The sequence below is a fragment of the Oncorhynchus gorbuscha genome, linkage group LG10 (assembly GCF_021184085.1).
Source record: "Oncorhynchus gorbuscha isolate QuinsamMale2020 ecotype Even-year linkage group LG10, OgorEven_v1.0, whole genome shotgun sequence".
Taxonomy (NCBI): Eukaryota; Metazoa; Chordata; class Actinopteri; order Salmoniformes; family Salmonidae; genus Oncorhynchus; species Oncorhynchus gorbuscha.
Window position 1 is genome coordinate 94,248,661 of NC_060182.1, and position 20,728 is coordinate 94,269,388.

Genomic DNA, 20,728 nt, shown 5'->3' on the forward strand with positions numbered 1-20,728 from the left:
CCTAAATATGGTTCCCAATCAGAGACAACGATAAACACCTGCCTCTGATTGAGAACCACTCCAGACAGCCATAGACTTTGCTAGATACCCCACTAGGCTACAATCCCAATACCAACACCAAAACCCCAAGACAAAACACACCACAATACAAAATCCCCATGTCACACCCTGGCCTGACCCAATACATGAAGATAAACACAAAATACTTCGACCAGGGCATGACAATGTTTGTAAAATAATTTCTATTCCATATTTTATGTATACGATTTATAAATAATAAAATATAGGACAATTCATGAAAATACAAGGAACTGGAACACAAAGGTACCCAAAGCCTGAAGTTAGGCAGGAATCAACAAGGTAGAAATAATGGGGTGTCTGTGTGTTCTGTGTGACTGGAAAAGTGTGATGAGTTAAGTGAGTGAGGAAGGAAAATGGTTGTCCTGAAATCCGTCAAACCCAGATTTGTCTGTCAGACTGGCAGTTGGTGAAGTGTGATTCATCGTCCAATGGCGGTGAGCTTTGCACCACTCCAGCTGATGCTTGGTGATCTTAGGCTTGTGTGCAGCTGCTCGGCCATGGAAACCCATTTCATGAAGCTTTATTTTTTAATGGTTTACCTTTTTTTAATATAGGCAAGTCAGTTAATTAAGAACTAATTATTTGACAGCCTAGTGGGCTGTCTGCCTCAACTGCCTGTTCAGGGGCAGAACGACAGATCTGTACCTTGTTGGCTCAGGGATTCGGACTTGCAACCTTTCGGTTACTAGTGCAACGCTCTAACTACTAGGCTAACTGCTGGTTACTAGTCCAACGCTCTAAACACTAGGCTACCTGCTGGTTACTAGTCCAACGCTCTAACCACTAGGCTACCTGCTGGTTACTAGTCCAACGCTCTAACCACTAGGCTACCTGCTGGTTACTAGTCCAACACTTTAACCACTAGGCTACCTGCTGGTTACTAGTCCAACGCTCTAACTACAAGGCTACCTGCTGGTTACTAGTCCAACGCTCTAACCACTAGGCTACCTGCTGGTTACTAGTTCAACGCTCTAACCACTAGGCTACCTGCTGGTTACTAGTCCAACACTCTAACCACTAGGCTACCTGCTGGTTACTAGTCCAACGCTCTAGCCACTAGTCTACCTGCTGGTTACTAGTCCAACGCTCTAACCACTAGGCTACCTGCTGGTTACTAGTCCAACTCTCTTACCACTAGGCTACCTGCTGGTTACTAGTCCAACGCTCTAACCACTAGGCTACCTGCTGGTTACTAGTCCAACTCTCTTACCACTAGGCTACCCTGCCACCCCAGTTCTTGTACTGACTTTGCTTCCAGAGGCAGTTTGGAACTTGGTAGTGAGCTTACGTGGTCTTCCACTGAGCCATTGTTGCTCCTAGACAATATTGGCTGGCCAGGCATATAGCCAATATTCTGTGATAATGTGGTTGTCCTGCCTACTGCTGTGATAATGTGGTTGTCCTGCCTACTGCTGTGATAATGTGGTTGTCCTGCCTACTGCTGTGATAATGTATGAGGCCAGCCTACTGCTGTGATAATGTGGTTGTCCTGCCTACTGCTGTGATAATGTATGAGGCCTGCCTACTGCTGTGATAATGTAGGAGGCCAGCCTACTGCTGTGATAATGTAGGAGGTCTGCCTACTGCTGTGATAATGAATGAGGCCAGCCTACTGCTGTGATAATGTATGAGGCCTGCCTACTGCTGTGATAATGTATGAGGCCTGCCTACTGCTGTGATAATGTGGTTGTCCTGCCTACTGCTGTGATAATGTGGTTGTCCTGCCTACTGCTGTGATAATGTATGAGGCCAGCCTACTGCTGTGATAATGTGGTTGTCCTGCCTACTGCTGTGATAATGTATGAGGCCTGCCTACTGCTGTGATAATGTAGGAGGCCAGCCTACTGCTGTGATAATGTAGGAGGTCTGCCTACTGCTGTGATAATGAATGAGGCCAGCCTACTGCTGTGATAATGAATGAGGCCAGCCTACTGCTGTGATAATGTATGAGGCCTGCCTACTGCTGTGATAATGTATGAGGCCTGCCTACTGCTGTGATAATGTGGTTGTCCTGCCTACTGCTGTGATAATGTATGAGGTCTGCCTACTGCTGTGATAATGTAGTAGGCCTGCCTACTGCTATGATAATGTGGTTGTCCTGCCTACTGCTGTGATAATGTAGGAGGCCAGCCTACTGCTATGATAATGTATGAGGCCTGCCTACTGCTATGATAATGTGGTTGTCCTGCCTACTGCTGTGATAATGTAGGAGGCCAGCCTACTGCTATGATAATGTATGAGGCCTGCCTACTGCACAAACCTCATTCCTACAGATCTGTTTTTATTAGATGACTGTTTTAAAACATGAAGTCATGTTTAAAAATCTAAGCGGGTGATCTCGGGCTTGGTTGGTGACCCCTGTTATAAAGCATTATACCTGCAGGCTTGAAGTAACGTGTTACCAGATCGGTGCTGCTATACGTAGACATGGCTTTACAAAACCAGCTTCAGTAGTCAAAAAACAGAACAATATTTACTTCGCATCACACGATGATTTGACCTGTTTTTTTTTTTTTTTAGCGCTTGCACGAGGAGTGTGCATGTACTGTATGTTGCCTACTCACAGACAGATGGATATGACAATATGGAAAACCCCCTCTAGACAATCAAATCAGCTGTGTTGCTATCATCAGAGACTGTGGACAAAAAAAACCTGACAATCAAGTCAACCGTATTGATTTCATCAGACACTGTGGAAAAACCCTTCCAGACAATCAAATCAACTGTGTTGGATTCATCAGTGTGACAGAGAGCTTCTGCCGCGTCACTGAGCACCGCAACAGCCACTGTTAACAAGGCGACATACCCCTGATCGACCTTCATTGATTCAGAGAGGACAATGAGACAAGTCTGGGACTGAAACAGAAAATGAGAAGCTAATAAAGGATGGTTGAAATGGCAGTGTGTGTGTGTGTGTGTGTGTGTGTGTGTGTGTGTGTGTGTGTGTGTGTGTGTGTGTGTGTGTGTGTGTGTGTGTGTGTGTGTGTGTGTGTGTGTGTGTGTGTGTGTGTGTGTGTGTGTGTGTGTGTGTATATATTTCTATGCATGTGTGTGTGTGTGTGTGTGTTTCTGTGTGTGTGTGTGTGTGTGTGTGTGTGTGTGTGTGTGTGTGTGTGTGTGTGTGTGTGTGTGTGTGTGTGTGTGTGTGTGTGTGTGTGCGTGCGTGCGTGCGTGCGTGCGTGCGTGCGTGTGTGTGTGTGTATTTCTATGCATGTATGCGAGTGTGTGCCTGTGTGTGTGTGTGTGTCCTGACTTATAGTCTGAATGAGAGAAAGCTATAGGAGCTGAGAGTGTATAGGGGCAGTGTATAATGATTGACAGGTTCAGTAAGTGGTGTTGGTTGCCTGGTGATTTGCTTTGTGAAGAGCTGCTCTCTCTGAAAAACACCTGATAGAAACTACAGCTACACTACATCTAACCAGGGTCCATAGTGTTCTGTCTGGGGGTGGGACCAGGGTCCATAGTGTTCTGTCTGGGGGTGGGACCATGGTCCATAGTGTTCTGTCTGGGGTTGGGACCAGAGTCCATAGTGTTCTGTCTGGGGTTGGGACCAGAGTCCATAGTGTTCTGTCTGGGGGTGGGACCAGGGTCCATAGTGTTCTGTCTGGGGGTGGGACCAGGGTCCATAGTGTTCTGTCTGGGGTGGGACCATGGTCCATAGTGTTCTGTCTGGGGTTGGGACCAGAGTCATAGTGTTCTGTCTGGGGGTGGGGCCAGGGTCCATAGTGTTCTGTCTGGGGGTGGGACCATGGTCCATAGTGTTCTGTCTGGGGTTGGGACCAGAGTCCATAGTGTTCTGTCTGGGGGTGGGGCCAGGGTCCATAGTGTTCTGTCTGGGGGTGGGACCAGGGTCCATAGTGTTCTGTCTGGGGGTGGGACCAGGGTCCATAGTGTTCTGTCTGGGGGGACCAGGGTCCATAGTGTTCTGTCTGGGGGTGGGACCAGGGTCCATAGTGTTCTGTCTGGGGGTGGGACCAGGGTCCATAGTGTTCTGTCTGGGGGTGGGACCAGGGTCCATAGTGTTCTGTCTGGGGGGGGACAGGGTCCATAGTGTTCTGTCTGGGGTGTGACCAGGGTCCATAGTGTTCTGTCTGGGGGGACCAGGGTCCATAGTGTTCTGTCTGGGGGTGGGACCAGGGTCCATAGTGTTCTGTCTGGGGGTGGGACCAGGGTCCATAGTGTTCTGTCTGGGGGTGGGACCAGGGTCCATAGTGTTCTGTCTGGGGGTGGGACCAGGGTCCATAGTGTTCTGTCTGGGGGCAGGGTCCATGTGTTCTGTCTGGGGTGGGACCAGGGTCCATAGTGTTCTGTCTGGGGGTGGGACCAGGGTCCATAGTGTTCTGTCTGGGGGCAGGGTCCAGGTGTTCTGTCTGGGGGGGGCAGGGTCCATAGTGTTCTGTCTGGGGGTGTGACCAGGGTCCATAGTGTTCTGTCTGGGGGGACCAGGGTCCATAGTGTTCTGTCTGGGGGTGGGACCAGGGTCCATAGTGTTCTGTCTGGGGGTGGGACCAGGGTCCATAGTGTTCTGTCTGGGGGTGGGACCAGGGTCCATAGTGTTCTGTCTGGGGGCAGGGTCCATAGTGTTCTGTCTGGGGTGGGACCAGGGTCCATAGTGTTCTGTCTGGGGGTGGGACCAGGGTCCATAGTGTTCTGTCTGGGGGCAGGGTCCATAGTGTTCTGCCTGGGGGGGGACCAGGGTCCATAGTGTTCTGTCTGGGGGTGGGACCAGGGTCCATAGTGTTCTGTCTGGGGGTGGGGCCAGGGTCCATAGTGTTCTGTCTGGGGGTGGGGCCAGGGTCCATAGTGTTCTGTCTGGGGGGGGGGGGACCAGGGTCCATAGTGTTCTGTCTGGGGGTGGGACCAGGGTCCATAGTGTTCTGTATGGGGGTGGGGCCAGGGTCCATAGTGTTCTGTCTGGGGGTGGGGCCAGGGTCCATAGTGTTCTGTCTGGGGGTGGGGCCAGGGTCCATAGTGTTCTGTCTGGGGGTGGGACCAGGGTCCATAGTGTTCTGTCTGGGGGGCAGGGTCCATAGTGTTCTGTCTGGGAGTGGGGCCAGGGTCCATAGTGTTCTGCCTGGGGGTGGGGCCAGGGTCCATAGTGTTCTGTCTGGGAGTGGGGCCAGGGTCCATAGTGTTCTGTCTGGGGGGGGACCAGGGTCCATAGTGTTCTGTCTGGGGGGGATGTTTCCCCAGTGTTTTCTCCCTGTTTTCCCAGTGTTTTCTCTCTGTTTTCCCAGTGTTTTCTCTCTGTTTTCCCAGTGTTTTCTCTCTGTTTTCCCAGTGTTTTCTCTGCGTTTTCCCAGTGTTTAGCCAGTGTTTTCTCTCTTGTTTTCCCAGTGTTTTCCCAGTGTTTACCCAGTGTTTTCTCCCTGTTTTCCCAGTGTTTAGCCAGTGTGTCATGTTTGTCATTTATTATCATGTCTTGTCCCTTTCCCCATTCTATTCGTTTCCCTCTGCTGGTCTTATTTGGTTCTTTCCCTCCTTCTATCCCTGTTTAGCTATCGTTCCGTTCCTGCTCCCAGTGTTTTTCCCCTCATCATTTTCCCAGTGTTTTCCCTGATTAGAGTCCCTATTTATTCCTTTGTGTTTTCCTGTCCCGTCTTGTTTTCCCAGTGTTTTCCCTGTGTTTTTTTGCTGTGTTTTATCGCCCTGTCCTGTCGTGTTTTTGCCTTCATCAGATGCTGCGTGTGAGCAGGTGTCTCTGTTTTCCCAGTGTTTGTGGCCGCTTCTCCAGTTATTCCCTGACTAGAGGATTTCTGTTATTCCCTGTTTGACTTTAAACTCCTGTTAGTGTTTTCACCTCTCTGTTTTCCGCTGTTTTCCACTGTGTTTTCTGCCAGAACCTGGCCGTTTTCCCAGAGTGTCTCGTTTTCCCTGCCGAGCCTGTTTTCCCACTTGCTGTTTTCCCAGTGTTTTCTCCTCCAACCCAACACATACTGTTTTCACTCTCTGTTTTCAAGGGCTGATTGCTCTAACAAGTTCCAGAACTTTAAAGAGGAGATGATTCGGTTTTCCCAGTGTTTTCCAAGGTGAACGGTCCATGTTTTCCCAGTGCTTTCTTTGGAACGAGCTTTCCCAGTGTTTTCCCAGTGTTTTCTCTTCTGTTTTCCCAGTGTTTTCCTCTGTTTTCCCTCTCCGCATGTTTTCCCCATGCAGTGGGAGGGATTTCTCGACTAAGGAGAGGGAACGGAGGATCACCAACCGCCTGTGTTTTGCGGAGTTGCTGGACAGTGTTTTCGAGGGCTACAGGTGAGCGCAACTACTCAAGTCTCTCCATCAAAATCTGTACTTTTGTCGGTCCAGTGTTTTCTGTCTGTTTTAGACCAGGGTTGTTTCATGGACCAGTGTTCCTTCAGAGAGTTAGATAAGCTTGTTTTCCCAGTGTTTCTTCCCAGTATCAGTTTTCCTTTAACCCTCACAGTTCTGGCCAGTGTTTTCTTTTTGATTTTTCGTTCAGTTTACACCTTTTCCCAGTGTTTTCCCAGTGTTTACCCAGTGTTTTCTCCATCCCTCCCGTTTTCCCACTTCTCAGTTTTGACAGGAGTGCCGGAGAATATCATGTTTCTTCAGTCTCCCGTTTTCCTAGTGTTTTCTCCTTCTCCTCGTTTTCCCAGTGTTTAGCCAGTGTTTTCTCTTAGTTTTCCCAGTGTTTTCTGTGGATTTTTTCTTGAATCGTTATCCGCTTGTTTTCCAGTGTTTACTAAGTCCCGCATCAGTGTTTTCTCTCTGTTTTTTCCCAGTGTTTTCATGCTGAACATTGTTTTTGTCTATCTTGACTTTTTTTTTCTCCGTCCAGTGTTTTCCCAGTGTTTTCTGTCTCCTGTTTTCTCTCTGTTTTCCCAGTGTTTTCCCAGTGTTTTCCGCTCTGTTTTCCCAGTGTTTTCTCTGTTTTCCTTCTGTCAAGACGTGTTTTAAGTGGTCCCAGTGTTTTCGTTTTACCAGTCCGCTTTTCCTCTCTGTTTTGACGCTTCCTCTGTTTTCCAGTCAGTGTTTTCCCAGTGTTTTCTCTCTGTTTTCCCAGTGTTTTCCTCTGTTTTCCCAGTGTTTTCCCAGTGTTTTCTCTCTGTTTTCCCAGTGTTTTCCCGTCTGTTTAGTTCTCTGTTTTCTGATCCCGAGTGTTTTCCCAGTGTTTTAAGCAAGCACTCACGCACACTGTGTTTGTCCTAGTAACCTCCTTTTCGTGTTTTGTTCTTCAGTGGGCTGTTTTCCCAGTGTTTTCTCTCTGTTTTCCCAGTGTTTTCCTGCAGTGTTTTCTCTCCTCCTGCTCTTGTTTTCCCAGTGTTTTCTCTCTGTTTTCTTTCATTCTGTTTTTCCCTAGTGTTTTCCCAGTGTTTTCCCACGTGTTTTGGAGGGAGTTCTGTCGTTTGAGTGTTCAGTCTCTCTTCCGTTTTCCCAGTCTTTCAAGCAGAGAGGGCCAATCAGACGATTTTACTCTTTCTTTCAGTTTTCCCAGTGTTTTCCTTCACCGTGTTTTCTCTCTGTTTTCCCAGTGTTTTCCGCTCTGTTTTCCAACGTTGTGAGCGCACCTGTGTTTTTGCCGTTACAGGGCACAGACGGTGAGAGCCGCCAATAAACGCAGGATTAAGTCCAAGGTTTGTTGCGGCCAGAGAGTCTTTCCACTCGCAACCTTCCTCTTAGTGTTTTCCCAGTGTTTTCTCCCAGGTCGTCAATCCTGTCGCTGTTTCTTCTTCCGCGTTTTCCCATCCTGTTTTCTCCAGTGTTTTCCTTTCTTCGCAGTGTTTTCCCGTCCTTGTCAGTGGATTTTCCTGAGGAGAGGAGTTGGGTTCTGTTTTCCCAGTGTTTTTCCTCCTCGAGTGTTTTCTGTCATGTTTTCATTTATTATCAGTGTTTCCCTCTCCCCATTCTTTCCCCTCTGTGGTTTATTTGGTTCTTTCCCTCCTTCTATCCCTCTCTCTCCCCCTCCCTCTCTCAGTGTTTTTCTCTCTATCGTTCCGTTCCTGCTCCCAGTGTTTATTCCCCTAATCATCATTTAGTCTTCCCACACCTGTGTTTTCCCCTGATTAGTCCCTATTTATTCCTTTGTTTCCGTCCTGTCCCGTCTGTTTTCACCAGTGTTTTTCTCCTGTCGTGTTTTTGCTGTTTGTGTATCCCAGTGTTTTTTTGCCTCTGTTTTCCCAGTGTTTTCTGTGGCTCTGTTTTCCCAGTGTTTTCCCTCTTAAATAAACTCTGTTTCTGTTAAGTCGCTTTTGGGTCCTCTTTCACCTGCATGACACAGTGTTTTCTCTCTGTTTTCCTAGTGTTTTCTCTCTGTTTTCCCAGTGTTTAGCCAGTGTTTTCTCTCTGTTTTCCCAGTGTTTTCTCTGTGTTTTTTCTCTTGTTTTCCCAGTGTTTTCCCAGTGTTTTCTCTCTGTTTTCCCAGTGTTTTCCCAGTGTTTTCCCAGTGTTTTCTCTCTGTTTTCTCTCTGTTTTCCCAGTGTTTTCTCTCTGTTTTCCCAGTGTTTTCTCTCTGTTTTCCCAGTGTTCTCTCTCTGTTTTCCCAGTGTTTTCCCAGTGTTTTCTCTCTGTTTTCCCAGTGTTTTCTCTCTGTTTTCCCAGTGTTTTCCCAGTGTTTTCTCTCTGTTTTCCCAGTGTTTTCTCCCTGTTCTCCCAGTGTTTTCCCAGTATTTTCTCTCTGTTTTCCCAGTGTTTTCCCAGTGTTTTCTCTCTGTTTTCTCAGTGTTTTCTCTCTGTTTTCCCAGTGTTTTGTCTCTGTTTTCCCAGTGTTTTCCCAGTGTTTTCTCTCTGTTTTCTCCCTGTTTTCCCAGTGTTTTCTCTCTGTTTTCCCAGTGTTTTCTCTCTGTTTTCCCAGTGTTTTCTCCCTGTTTTCCCAGTGTTTTCTCTCTGTTTTCCCAGTGTTTTCCCAGTGTTTTCTCTCTGTTTTCCCAGTGTTTTCTCTCTGTTTTCCAGTGTTTTCTCTCTGTTTTCCCAGTGTTTTCTCTCTGTTTTCCCAGTGTTTTCCCAGTGTTTTCTCTCTGTTTTCCCAGTGTTTTCTCTCTTTTTTCCCAGTGTTTTCCCAGTGTTTTGTCTCTGTTTTCCCAGTGTTTTCCCAGTGTTTTCTCTCTGTTTTCCCAGTGTTTTCTCCCTGTTTTCCCAGTGTTTTCTCTCTGTTTTCCCAGTGTTTTTGTCTCTGTTTTCCCAGTGTTTTCTCCCTGTTTTCCCAGTGTTTTCTCTCTGTTTTCCCAGTGTTTTCTCTCTGTTTTCCCAGTGTTTTCCCAGTGTTTTCTCTCTGTTTTCCCAGTGTTTTCTCTCTGTTTTCCCAGTGTTTTCCCAGTGTTTTCTCTCTGTTTTCCCAGTGTTTTCTCTCTGTTTTCCCAGTGTTTTCTCTCTGTTTTCCCAGTGTTTAGCCAGTGTATTTTCTGTATGTTCCAAGACATTCAAATTCTCCATCCCAAAACCCTTTATGTCTATAATATGGGGTCATTCATTGAAATGTAATCTCCAAGTTGCCACAGAGGAAGTTATTATTACTACGATACTTGGAGTGCACATACAAATACGTTTTCCATATGTTTATTTATGTGAGTGTCACGCCCTGACCATAGAGAGCCTTTTATTCTCTATGTTGGTTTGGTCAGGGTGTGACTAGGGTGGGTACTCTAGTTTTTGTATTTCTATGTTGGCCTGGTATGGTTCCCAATCAGAGACAGCTGTCTATCGTCGTCTCTGATTGGGGATCATATTTAGGCAGCCATTTCCACCACTGTGTTTTTGTGGGGTCTTGTTTGTGTGTAGTGGTCTGTGAGTACTCCATGACTTCACCTTTCGTTTTGCTCTTTACTGTTTTTGTGAGTTTCATTTCAATTAAACCTCTACGTATGCTGCGCCTTGGTCCATTTATTCCAACTAACGTGACAGAAAATCACACCACCCACAGACCAAGCAGCGTGCCCAGGAGGAGCAGGGATCCTGGGCCTGGGAGGAAAGCCAGGAGTGGAGGACATCCTGGACTTGGGATTAAATAATGGTAGGAGACAAAAGCCGTTTTCAGGCGGAAGCAGGCGGAAGCAGCGAAGGAGGGACAGCTACGACACTGTTGGTTTGGCTGGAGAGGCAAGACAGTCGACCTATGAAGCGTGTTGGCCGACCGATGCCACCTGTGTCAGCTCCCGTATATCGTCCTGAGGAGCATGTCATCCGTCCGGTGCCATCTGTGTCAGCTCCCGTATATCGTCCTGAGGAGCATGTCACCTGTGTCAGCTCCCGTATATCGTCCTGAGGAGCATGTCATCTGTCCGGTGCCATCTGTGTCAGCTCCCGTATATCGTCCTGAGGAGCATGTCATCTGTCCGGTGCCATCTGTGCCGGCTCCCGTATATCGTCCTGAGGAGCATGTCATCTGTCCGGTGCCACCTGTGTCAGCTCCCGTATATCGTCCTGAGGAGCATGTCATCTGTCCGGTGTCATCTGTGTCAGCTCCCGTATATCGTCCTGAGGAGCATGTCATCTGTCCGGTGCCATCTGTGTCAGCTCCCGTATATAGTCCTGAGGAGCATGTCATCTGTCCGGTGCCACCTGTGCCAGCTCCCGTATATCGTCCTGAGGAGCATGTCATCTGTCCGGTGCCATCTGTGTCAGCTCCCGTATATCGTCCTGAGGAGGGTGTCATCTGTGCGGCTCCCGTATATCGTCCTGAGGAGCATGTCATCTGTGCCGGCTCCCGTATATCGTCCTGAGGAGCATGTCATCTGTGTCAGCTCCCGTATATCGTCCTGAGGAGCATGTCATCTGTGCCGGCTCCCGTATATCGTCCTGAGGAGCGTGTCATCTGTGCGGCTCCCATATATCGTCCTGAGGAGCATGTCATCTGTGCGGCTCCCGTATATCGTCCTGAGGAGCATGTCATCTGTCCGGCTCCTGTATATCGTCCTGAGGAGCATGTCATCTGTGTCAGCTCCCGTATATCGTCCTGAGGAGCATGTCATCTGTCCGGCTCCCGTATATCGTCCTGAGGAGCATGTCATCTGTCCGGCTCCCGTATATCGTCCTGAGGAGCATGTCATCTGTCCGGTGCCATCTGTGTCAGCTCCCGTATATCGTCCTGAGGAGCATGTCATCTGTGCCGGCTCCCGTATATCGTCCTGAGGAGCGTGTCATCTGTGCGGCTCCCGTATATCGTCCTGAGGAGCATGTCATCTGTCTGGCTCCCGTATATCGTCCTGAGGAGCATGTCATCTGTCCGGCTCCCGTATATCGTCCTGAGGAGCATGTCATCTGTCCGGCTCCCGTATATCGTCCTGAGGAGCATGTCATCTGTCCGGCTCCCGTATATCGTCCTGAGGAGCATGTCATCTGTCCGGTGCCATCTGTGTCAGCTCCCGTATATCGTCCTGAGGAGCATGTCATCTGTGCCGGCTCCCGTATATCGTCCTGAGGAGCGTGTCATCTGTCCGGCTCCCGTATATCGTCCTGAGGAGCATGTCATCTGTCCGGTGCCATCTGTGTCAGCTCCCGTATATCGTCCTGAGGAGCATGTCATCTGTGCCGGCTCCTGTATATCGTCCTGAGGAGCGTGTCATCTGTGCGGCTCCCGTATATCGTCCTGAGGAGCATGTCATCTGTGCGGCTCCCGGATATCGTCCTGAGGAGCATGTCATCTGTCCGGCTCCCGTATATCGTCCTGAGGAGCATGTCATCTGTGCCAGCTCCCGTATATCGTCCTGAGGAGCATGTCACCTGTGTCAGCTCCCGTATATCGTCCTGAGGAGCGTGTCATCTGTGCGGCTCCCGTATATCGTCCTGAGGAGCGTGTCGTCTGTGCGGCTCCCGTATATCGTCCTGAGGAGCATGTCATCTGTCCGGCTCCCGTATATCGTCCTGAGGAGCATGTCATCTGTGCGGCTCCCGTATATCGTCCTGAGGAGCATGTCATCTGTCCGGTGTCATCTGTGTCAGCTCCCGTATATCGTCCTGAGGAGCATGTCATCTGTCCGGCTCCCGTATATCGTCCTGAGGAGCATGTCATCTGTCCGGCTCCCGTATATCGTCCTGAGGAGCATGTCATCTGTCCGGCTCCCGTATATCGTCCTGAGGAGCATGTCATCTGTGCGGCTCCCGTATATCGTCCTGAGGAGCATGTCATCTGTCCGGCTCCCGTATATCGTCCTGAGGAGCATGTCATCTGTGCGGCTCCCGTATATCGTCCTGAGGAGCATGTCATCTGTCCAGCTCCCGTATATCGTCCTGAGGAGCATGTCATCTGTCCGGCTCCCGTATATATCGTCCTGAGGAGCATGTCATCTGTCCGGCTCCCGTATATCGTCCTGAGGAGCATGTCATCTGTGCGGCTCCACGGCCCAGGTCTCCAGTGTCACTGTGTTTGTTTGTTATTTAGCCTGCTCATATTTCATTGTTCATATTCAAGCCATAGCTGATATCTTTCATACCATTTCAGCCAAAAACAGTCTATTTAATTGTATATTGTATGTTTTCATGTGTTTTTTTTTTGACAGACATTGTTTAATTGATAATTGACAGCCCTCACACCAATTTGGCTTGCTAATCCTAGGCAGGTGGTTAACCCTTTACTCTCTTGGGAATTGGCCTGTATGGACTAAATAAATGTATGGACTATATATGAAATGGTTCTTACAGAAGAAACATGAAAATACAATAACCATGGTAGAAAATGGAAAGGAACGTGTGACAATGATTAGACCAAAGGTGAAACTCAAGACTGAATCCAAACATTATTACATGGCAACGCAGGAATTTTTATAGTGCACAGGGCTGCGAGCCAGAAGGTTGTGGGTTCACAGACCACCGTGTGAACGAGAATAGAGGTGGAAACATTTTTTATTTGACCTTTATTTAACCAGGCAAGTCAGTTAACACATTCTTATTTTCAATGATGGCCTAGGAACAGTGGGTTAACTGCCTGTTCAGGGGCAGAACAACAGATTTGTACCTTGTCAGCTCGGGGGTTTGAACTCGCAACCTTCCAGTTACTAGTCCAACGCTCTAACCACTAGGCTACGCTGCCGCCCCCTACATCTCCGTTAGAGTAAAAGCATTGCATGAATCTTATCGTTGTATGTGCAGGGTCTGAGAAAAAAAATGTCCTTCTATAAACATTTCATGCAATTCTGTATAATGTTTTACATGACTGGAGACCTTAGCAGAATCTTACAAGCTAAGAATGGACAGAGAGATCCGAGTATGGGTTCATCTTGTCATATTTCTCCAATGCCAAATCAGTGTGTTATGTTTGCAGCGAAACTGTCCCCTGTTCGGCAAAGTCACTAAATCTGAGACATCATTAGGAATCTGAGCTTGGTACTCAGGTAGAATTAGGCCAATCTCAGTCAGAGTAATAAAAAAAAAGAGTCAAAAACGAGTCAAAAAAAGAGTCAAAAAAGAGTTTTAAAAAACACGTATGTTTGCCTGCTCCTCTTCGTCCGTGGCTTTAACCCCAACGAGGGGTCACAAGTGTTTCCCCAAAACATATTTATCTTAAGCTAGCAAAGGGGGTCTATGCTTTCTTCCATTTTCTTTAATAAAAAGGTAGGCCTATGGCATACCCTCTCATACCCTTCTCAATTCAAGTCTAGGTTTTAACTTATCAGCCCTTCACTGAAACGAAGGTAGGCTATTTAAAGAGTGCATTGTGGGTGGAGAAATTGAGCATCCCTGTGGTACACAGCATCCCTGTTGTTGACTCTAATGCTTCCCACAGTTGTGTCAAGTTTGGCTGGATTTCCTTTGGGTGGCGGACCATTCTTGATACACACGGAAAACTGTAGAGCGTGAAAAAACCAGCAGCGTTGTAGTTCTTGACACACTTAAACAGATGCGCTCTGGCACCTAGTACAATACGCCCGTTCAAAGGCACTTAAATCTTTTGTCTTGCCCATTCACCCTCTGAATGGCACACATATTGTGTTCTGGAACTGAGGGTTGTGTTCTGGAACTGAGGGTTGTGTTCTGGAACTGAGGGTTGTGTTCTGGAACTGGGGGCTGTGTTTTGGAACTGAGGGTAGTGTTCTGGAACTGGGGGTTGTGTCCTGGACCTGAGGGCTGTGTTTTGGAACTGAGGGCTGTGTTTTGGAACTGAGGGTTGTGTTCTGGAACTGAGGGTTGTGTTCTGGAACTGAGGGTTGTGTTCTGGAACTGACGGTTGTGTTCTGGAACTGAGGGTTGTGTTCTGGAACTGGGGGTTGTGTTCTGGAACTGAGGGTTGTGTTCTGGAACTGGGGGTTGTGTTCTGGAACTGACGGTTGTGTTCTGGAACTGAGGGTTGTGTTCTGGAACTGGGGGTTGTGTTCTGGAACTGAGGGTTGTGTTCTGGAACTGGGGGTTGTGTTCTGGAACTGAGGGTTGTGTTCTGGAACTGAGGGTTGTGTTCTGGAACTGGGGGTTGTGTTCTGGAACTGGGGGTTGTGTTCTGGAACTGAGGGTTGTGTCCTGGACCTGAGGGCTGTGTTTTGGAACTGAGGGTTGTGTTCTGGAACTGAGGGTTGTGTTCTGGCCAGATGAAGCAGAGTCTCCCTCTCACCCTCTCTTCCGCCTCAGTCCTCCTGAAAGATGAAAAGCTCTGTCCCCACTTGGCTGATCTCTAGTCAGTTCACTCAACGGCACACAGCACTCAGGGTTACTGTTAGGAGGTGCGTGTGTGTGTGTGTGTCAGACCACGCCCTCACTCTACCCCCCAACCACCACCCACCACCAACCCCCGACCACCCTCCCGCACCTTTGGCCACCCCCAACCACCTCCGACCCCTCCCCTCTGCCGACCTCCGACCCCCTACCCCCAACCACCTCTGACCCGCTCACCTTCAACCCCCGCCCCCCATTCTCCCAACCACCTCTGACCCACTCACCTTCAACCCCCGCCCCCCATTCTCCCAACCACCTCTGACCCACTCACCTTCAACCCCCGCCCCCATTCTCCCAACCACCTCTGACCCACTCACCTTCAACCCCCGCCCACCCTCCTCCCAACCACCTCTGACCCACTCACCTTCAACCCCTGCCCCCCCCATTCTCCCAACCACCTTAGTCCAATTGATTGATTGAGTGATTGATTCATTAAGTAATTCACATGGACGTGTCTAATGCTGACCATGTTTCTCTTTCTGGTCCTCCTCAGGGCCAGCTGTCCCAGGCCCTCAACATCCTGTCTGACAGAGCTACGGAGGCCAAGGAGTTCCTGGTTCAGCTGAGGAACATGGTGCAGCACATCCAGGTACAGTTACACACTCCCTGCTGCTCCTGACCTACATCCTCATAGGATAAATCTCAAATGGCACCCTATTCCCTTTATAGTGCACTACGTTTGATTAGGGCTCTGGTCTAAAGTAGTGCACTATATAGGGAATAGGGTGCCATAGGGCTTTGGACTAAAGTAGTGCACTATATAGGGAATAGGGTGCCATAGGGCTTTGGACTAAAGTAGTGCACTATATATAGGTAATAGGGTGCCATAGGGCTCTGGTCTAAAGTAGTGCACTATATAGGGAATAGGGTGCCATAGGGCTTTGGTCTAAAGTAGTGCACTATATAGGGAATAGGGTGCCAATTGGGACGTACAGTGCCTTGCCAAAATATTTGGCCCCCTTGAACTTTGCGACCTTTTGCCACATTTCAGGCTTCAAACATAAAGATATAAAACTGTAATTTTTTGTGAAGAATCAACAACAAGTGGGACACAATCATGAAGTGGAACGACATTTATTGGATATTTCAAACTTTTTTAACACATCAAAAACTGAAAAATTGGGTGTGCAAAATTATTCAGCCCCCTTAAGTTAATACTTTGTAGCGCCACATTTTGCTGCGATTACAGCTGTAAGTCGCCTGGGGTATGTCTCTATCAGTTTTGCACATCGAGAGACTGAAATGTTTTCCCATTCCTCCTTGCAAAACAGCTCGAGCTCAGTGAGGTTGGATGGAGAGCATTTGTGAACAGCAGTTTTCAGTTCTTTCCACAGATTCTCGATTGGATTCAGGTCTGGACTTTGACTTGGCCATTCTAACACCTGGATATGTTTATTTTTGAACCATTCCATTGTAGATTTTGCTTTATGTTTTGGATCATTGTCTTGTTGGAAGACAAATCTCCGTCCCAGTCTCAGGTCTTTTGCAGACTCCATCAGGTTTTCTTCCAGAATGGTCCTGTATTTGACTCCATCCATCTTCCCATCAATTTTAACCATCTTCCCTGCTGAAGAAAAGCAGGCCCAAACCATGATGCTGCCACCACCATGTTTGACAGTGGGGATGATAGGTTCAGGGTGATGAGCTGTGTTGCTTTTACGCCAAACATAACGTTTTGCATTGTTGCCAAAAAGTTCAATTTTGCTTTCATCTGACCAGAGCACCTTCTTCCACATGTTTGGTGTGTCTCCCAGGTGGCTTGTGGCAAACTTTAAACGACACTTTTTATGGATATCTTTAAGAAATGGCTTTCTTCTTGCCACTCTTCCATAAAGGCCAGATTTGTGCAATATACGACTGATTGTTGTCCTGTGGACAGAGTCTCCCACCTCAGCTGTAGATCTCTGCAGTTCATCCAGAGTGATCATGGGCCTCTTGGCTGCATCTCTGATCAGTCTTCTCCTTCTATGAGCTGAAAGTTTAGAGGGACGGCCAGGTCTTGGTAGATTTGCAGTGTTCTGATACTCCTTCCATTTCAATATTATCGCTTGCACAGTGCTCCTTGGGATGTTTAAAGCTTGGGAAATCTTTTTGTATCCAAATCCGGCTTTAAACTTCTTCACAACAGTATCTCGGACCTGCCTGGTGTGTTCCTTGTTCTTCATGATGCTCTCTGCGCTTTTAACGGACCTCTGAGACTATCAAAGTGCAGGTGCATTTATACGGAGACTTGATTACACACAGGTGGATTGTATTTATCATCATTAGTCATTTAGGTCAACATTGGATCATTCAGAGATCCTCACTGAACTTCTGGAGAGAGTTTGCTGCACTGAAAGTAAAGGGTCTGAATAATTTTGCATGGCCAATTTTTCAGTTTTTGATTTGTTGAAAAAAATGTGAAATATCCAATAAATGTCATTCCACTTCATGATTGTGTCCCACTTGTTGTTGATTCCTCACAGAAAAAATACAGTTTTATATCTTTATATTTGAAGCCTGAAATGTGGTAAAAGGTCACAAAGTTCAAGGGGGCCGAATACTTTCGCAAGGCACTGTATATATGTAGTCACAGTCCCTCCTCCCGCTGTCACAATCCCCTCCGACACTCATAACTTCTCCCACCCGCCATCCCAAGCCCCTCCTACACTCTCACCCAGTCATAGCCACAATCCCCTCCTACACTCTCACCCAGTCATAGCCCCAATCCCCTCCTACACTCTCACCCAGTCATAGCCCCAATCCTCCTACCCAGTCATAGCCCCAATCCCCTCCTACACTCTCACCCAGTCATAGCCCCAATCCCCTCCTACACTCTCACCCAGTCATAGCCCCAATCCCCTCCTACACTCTCCCAGTCATAGCCCCAATTCCCTCCTACACTCTCACCCAGTCATAGCCCCAATCCCCTCCTACACTCTCACCCAGTCATAGCCCCAAGCCCCTCCTACACTCTCACCCAGTCATAGCCCCAAGCCCCTCCTACACTCTCCACCCCCAGTCACCCAGTCAGCCCCAAGCCCCTCCTACACATTCAGTCACCCCCCAAGTCCTATCACCCAGCCCCACAAGCCCCACTCTCACCCAGTTTTAGCCCCAAGCCCTCCTATCCAGTCATAGCCCCAAGCCCCTCCTACACTCTCACCCAGTCACCCCAAGCCCCTCCTACAGTCATCATAGCCCCAAGCCCCTCCTACACTCTCACCCAGTCATAGCCCCAAGCCCTCCTACACTCTCACCCAGTCATAGCCCCAAGCCCCTCCTACACTCTCACCCAGTCATAGCTCCAATCCCCTCCTACACTCTCACCCAGTCATAGCCCCAAGCCCCTTTACATTCTTTAGGAGATGCTTCCCAGACAAAACACTACTCACCCAGTCATAGCCCCAAGCCCCTCCTACACTCTCACCCAGTCATAGCCCCAAGCCCCTCCTACACTCTCACCCAGTCATAGCCCCAAGCCCCTCCTACACTCTCACCCAGTCATAGCCCCAAGCCCCTCCTACACTCTCACCCAGCCCCAATCCCCTGTCATTCTTTAGGAACTCCTTCAGGCGTCCGCATGCTTCCCAGACAAAACACTTGGGGAAGACGTTGTGTATATATCATGACAAAACATTTATGGTTCGTTTTGGACATCAGTAAGGGTAAAAAAATAAAAAATCTGGAGGCAAGCCGAAGTCGGTGGCCCGAAGTCTACTGGCCTTCGTCGGCGATTGGTCAACAGTAGGGATTCTTCAATAAAGTCTTGGTTGTCACTCAACGAGAGATTACTGCACATTTTTTCATGGAGAAATACTGCAACAAACATCTTAGTTAGATGAATCTCCTCTACAAAAACGTCCAAATTAATGACAGATTTCTTGAGTTGTTTTAGATGAATTAAGACTATTTTGAACAAGTGTATACTGGCTACGGCGTCTCAAAATGGACAAACAGTACTATTGACGTTTTTCCCCCCATGTTTTTCAAGCGAAGGTCTTTCAAGGGATATGTGAGCACACTCAGCCTGACTGAAGCGTGCGGACGCCTTTAGTTCACTAATATGTACTGAACTTTAAGCATTGACAACTGTGAACTTTGCCTGAAGTGTTAAACGATACCCAACAACAGTAGCTATGGTAACACTAGATGCCAAAGACAGAGCGTGGGATGAGGGGGTAGATCATAGAATTACAATGAGTTGGATGGGTATCCCTATTCGGGTCGATGATGCCATAATGGGTGGACTCTCTCTGGCGGCCATTTTGAGTGTCTCCTTTTGGAGCAAAGCATTCGATTTCTCTGGATTAGATCAGATGTCCAAGCTGACCCCTCTTCTTGTCACACAGCCCGCTGATGGTCCAGGGAGACCCTTACTAGTGACATCAGATCCTTGTCTCCGTCGGTTCCTTGTATTGTATTCACCATGTTATTCCGCCCTCTTTAATAAACTCCTGTCGGTGGGGAACACTGAAGGTGAGAAGGAGGAGGCGGAGGCGGAGGAGGAGGAGGAGGAGGAGGAGGAGGAGGAGGAGGACTAGAGTTGGGTTGGGATACAGGAGAACTCCAAACAATCCCTGGTGGTTCTACCTTGATGGAACCAAATTATACAACAACAACATTTACCCTGAGAAGGAGATATCAACAGAATCTCCAGTCTTCTTTCACTACACAACTTTCTTCAGTCTGTTCACCGCAATGAACTTGTTTAAAACTACAAACAGTCTTCAGATAGTAAAATGTAAATAACTGAAGAGACTTCAGATAGTCTCCCTCCCAACCCCCAAAAATGCAAATAGTCTCCCCATGACAGTTCCTTTCCCAGTAGTCTGCCATCTTGTCCCCGACAGGCAGCATCTGGTCTGCTTCATTTTAGGGTTACATGTGTTTCGATGATCTGGGGCTGTACGAATCAAGTATCTCAGAATATGAGTGCTGATCTGGGATCTGTCCTTATTCATTCTGATCTAGGATCTGTTCATATACCCTCATTCATCATGATCTAAAAGGCCAAACTGACCCTAGATCAGCTCTCCTACTCTGAGACGCTTGATAAATACGGCCTCACATTGTCTATGTTTCTGTCAGTTTGTCTGTTTGTTTTTTTAAACCGTAGGAATGAAACATACTACCTTCCTGTCTGTCATTCCTGTCTTTGTGTTCTTCAAAGTCTATCTACACAGCCTTGTGTCCCAGCTGTCTGTCTGTCTGTCTGTCTGTCTGTCTGTCTGTCTGTCTGTCTGTCTGTCTGTCTGTCTGTCTGTCTGTCTGTCTGTCTGTCTGTCTGTCTATCTGTCTCTGTCTGTCTGTCTGTCTGTCTGTCTGTCTGTCTGTCTGTCTGTCTGTCTGTCTGTCTGTCTGTCTGTCTGTCTGTCTGTGTGTCTGACTGTCTGTCCGTGTGTCTGTGTGTCTGTGTGTCTGTCTGTCTGACTGACTGTCTGCCTGACTGTCTGTCCTTATCCCGTCTGTTTAGTTCTTCTGCTCCCGCCCTTTGTCGGGTTAACAGTCTGGGGAAGACGTGATTCACGCACAGCGGTTTCCTGCAGGAGAACGGTGTGGAGTTCGAAGCCTGTCTGGTGGCGCAGTGTGACGCCCTCATCGATGCCCTGAACCGACGCAAGGCCCAGCTGTTGACCCGCGTCAACAAGGAGCATGAGCACAAGCTGAAGGTGAGACGCCATTTTGGATCAAGCCCAGGGGACTTCCTGTCTGCGGGGTAACAATGATAAATAAATGAAGGAATAGTAAACAGGCATAATTATGCATAAATTGAAGATTTATGCATAAAATTCCAGAAGTGAAGTGTACACTCCCCGTTAGGGAATTAAAAGCATATGATTGATGTAAGCATTGCCTGGAGTGAGTTTCCACCCTTATTAAATCCATGCAATAAAGTGTGCGAGGGTACACACTTTGCGTCTCATTTGACGTTATCACTTCTGCTCGTTGGGTCATCTAGAAAGTTCCACCAGCAGTTTTGTGTGGGAGAAGGGGTGGAGACCCAGGGTCATCTAGAAAGTTCCACCAGCAGTTTTGTGTGGGAGAAGGGGCGGAGACCCAGGGTCATCTAGAA

General features: G+C 48.1%; 1 protein-coding gene across 1 annotated transcript in view; it reads left to right on the plus strand.

Annotated features, from left to right (window-relative positions):
* LOC124046774 (E3 ubiquitin-protein ligase TRIM9) overlaps nt 1-20,728 on the plus strand; it is a 92,720-nt gene that overhangs the window by 27,869 nt on the left and 44,123 nt on the right. The window contains exons 2-3 of the mRNA XM_046367522.1: nt 15,167-15,262; nt 20,202-20,324. Coding sequence (XP_046223478.1) covers nt 15,167-15,262; nt 20,202-20,324 — 219 coding nt within the window. The remainder of the gene's footprint in view (nt 1-15,166; nt 15,263-20,201; nt 20,325-20,728) is intronic.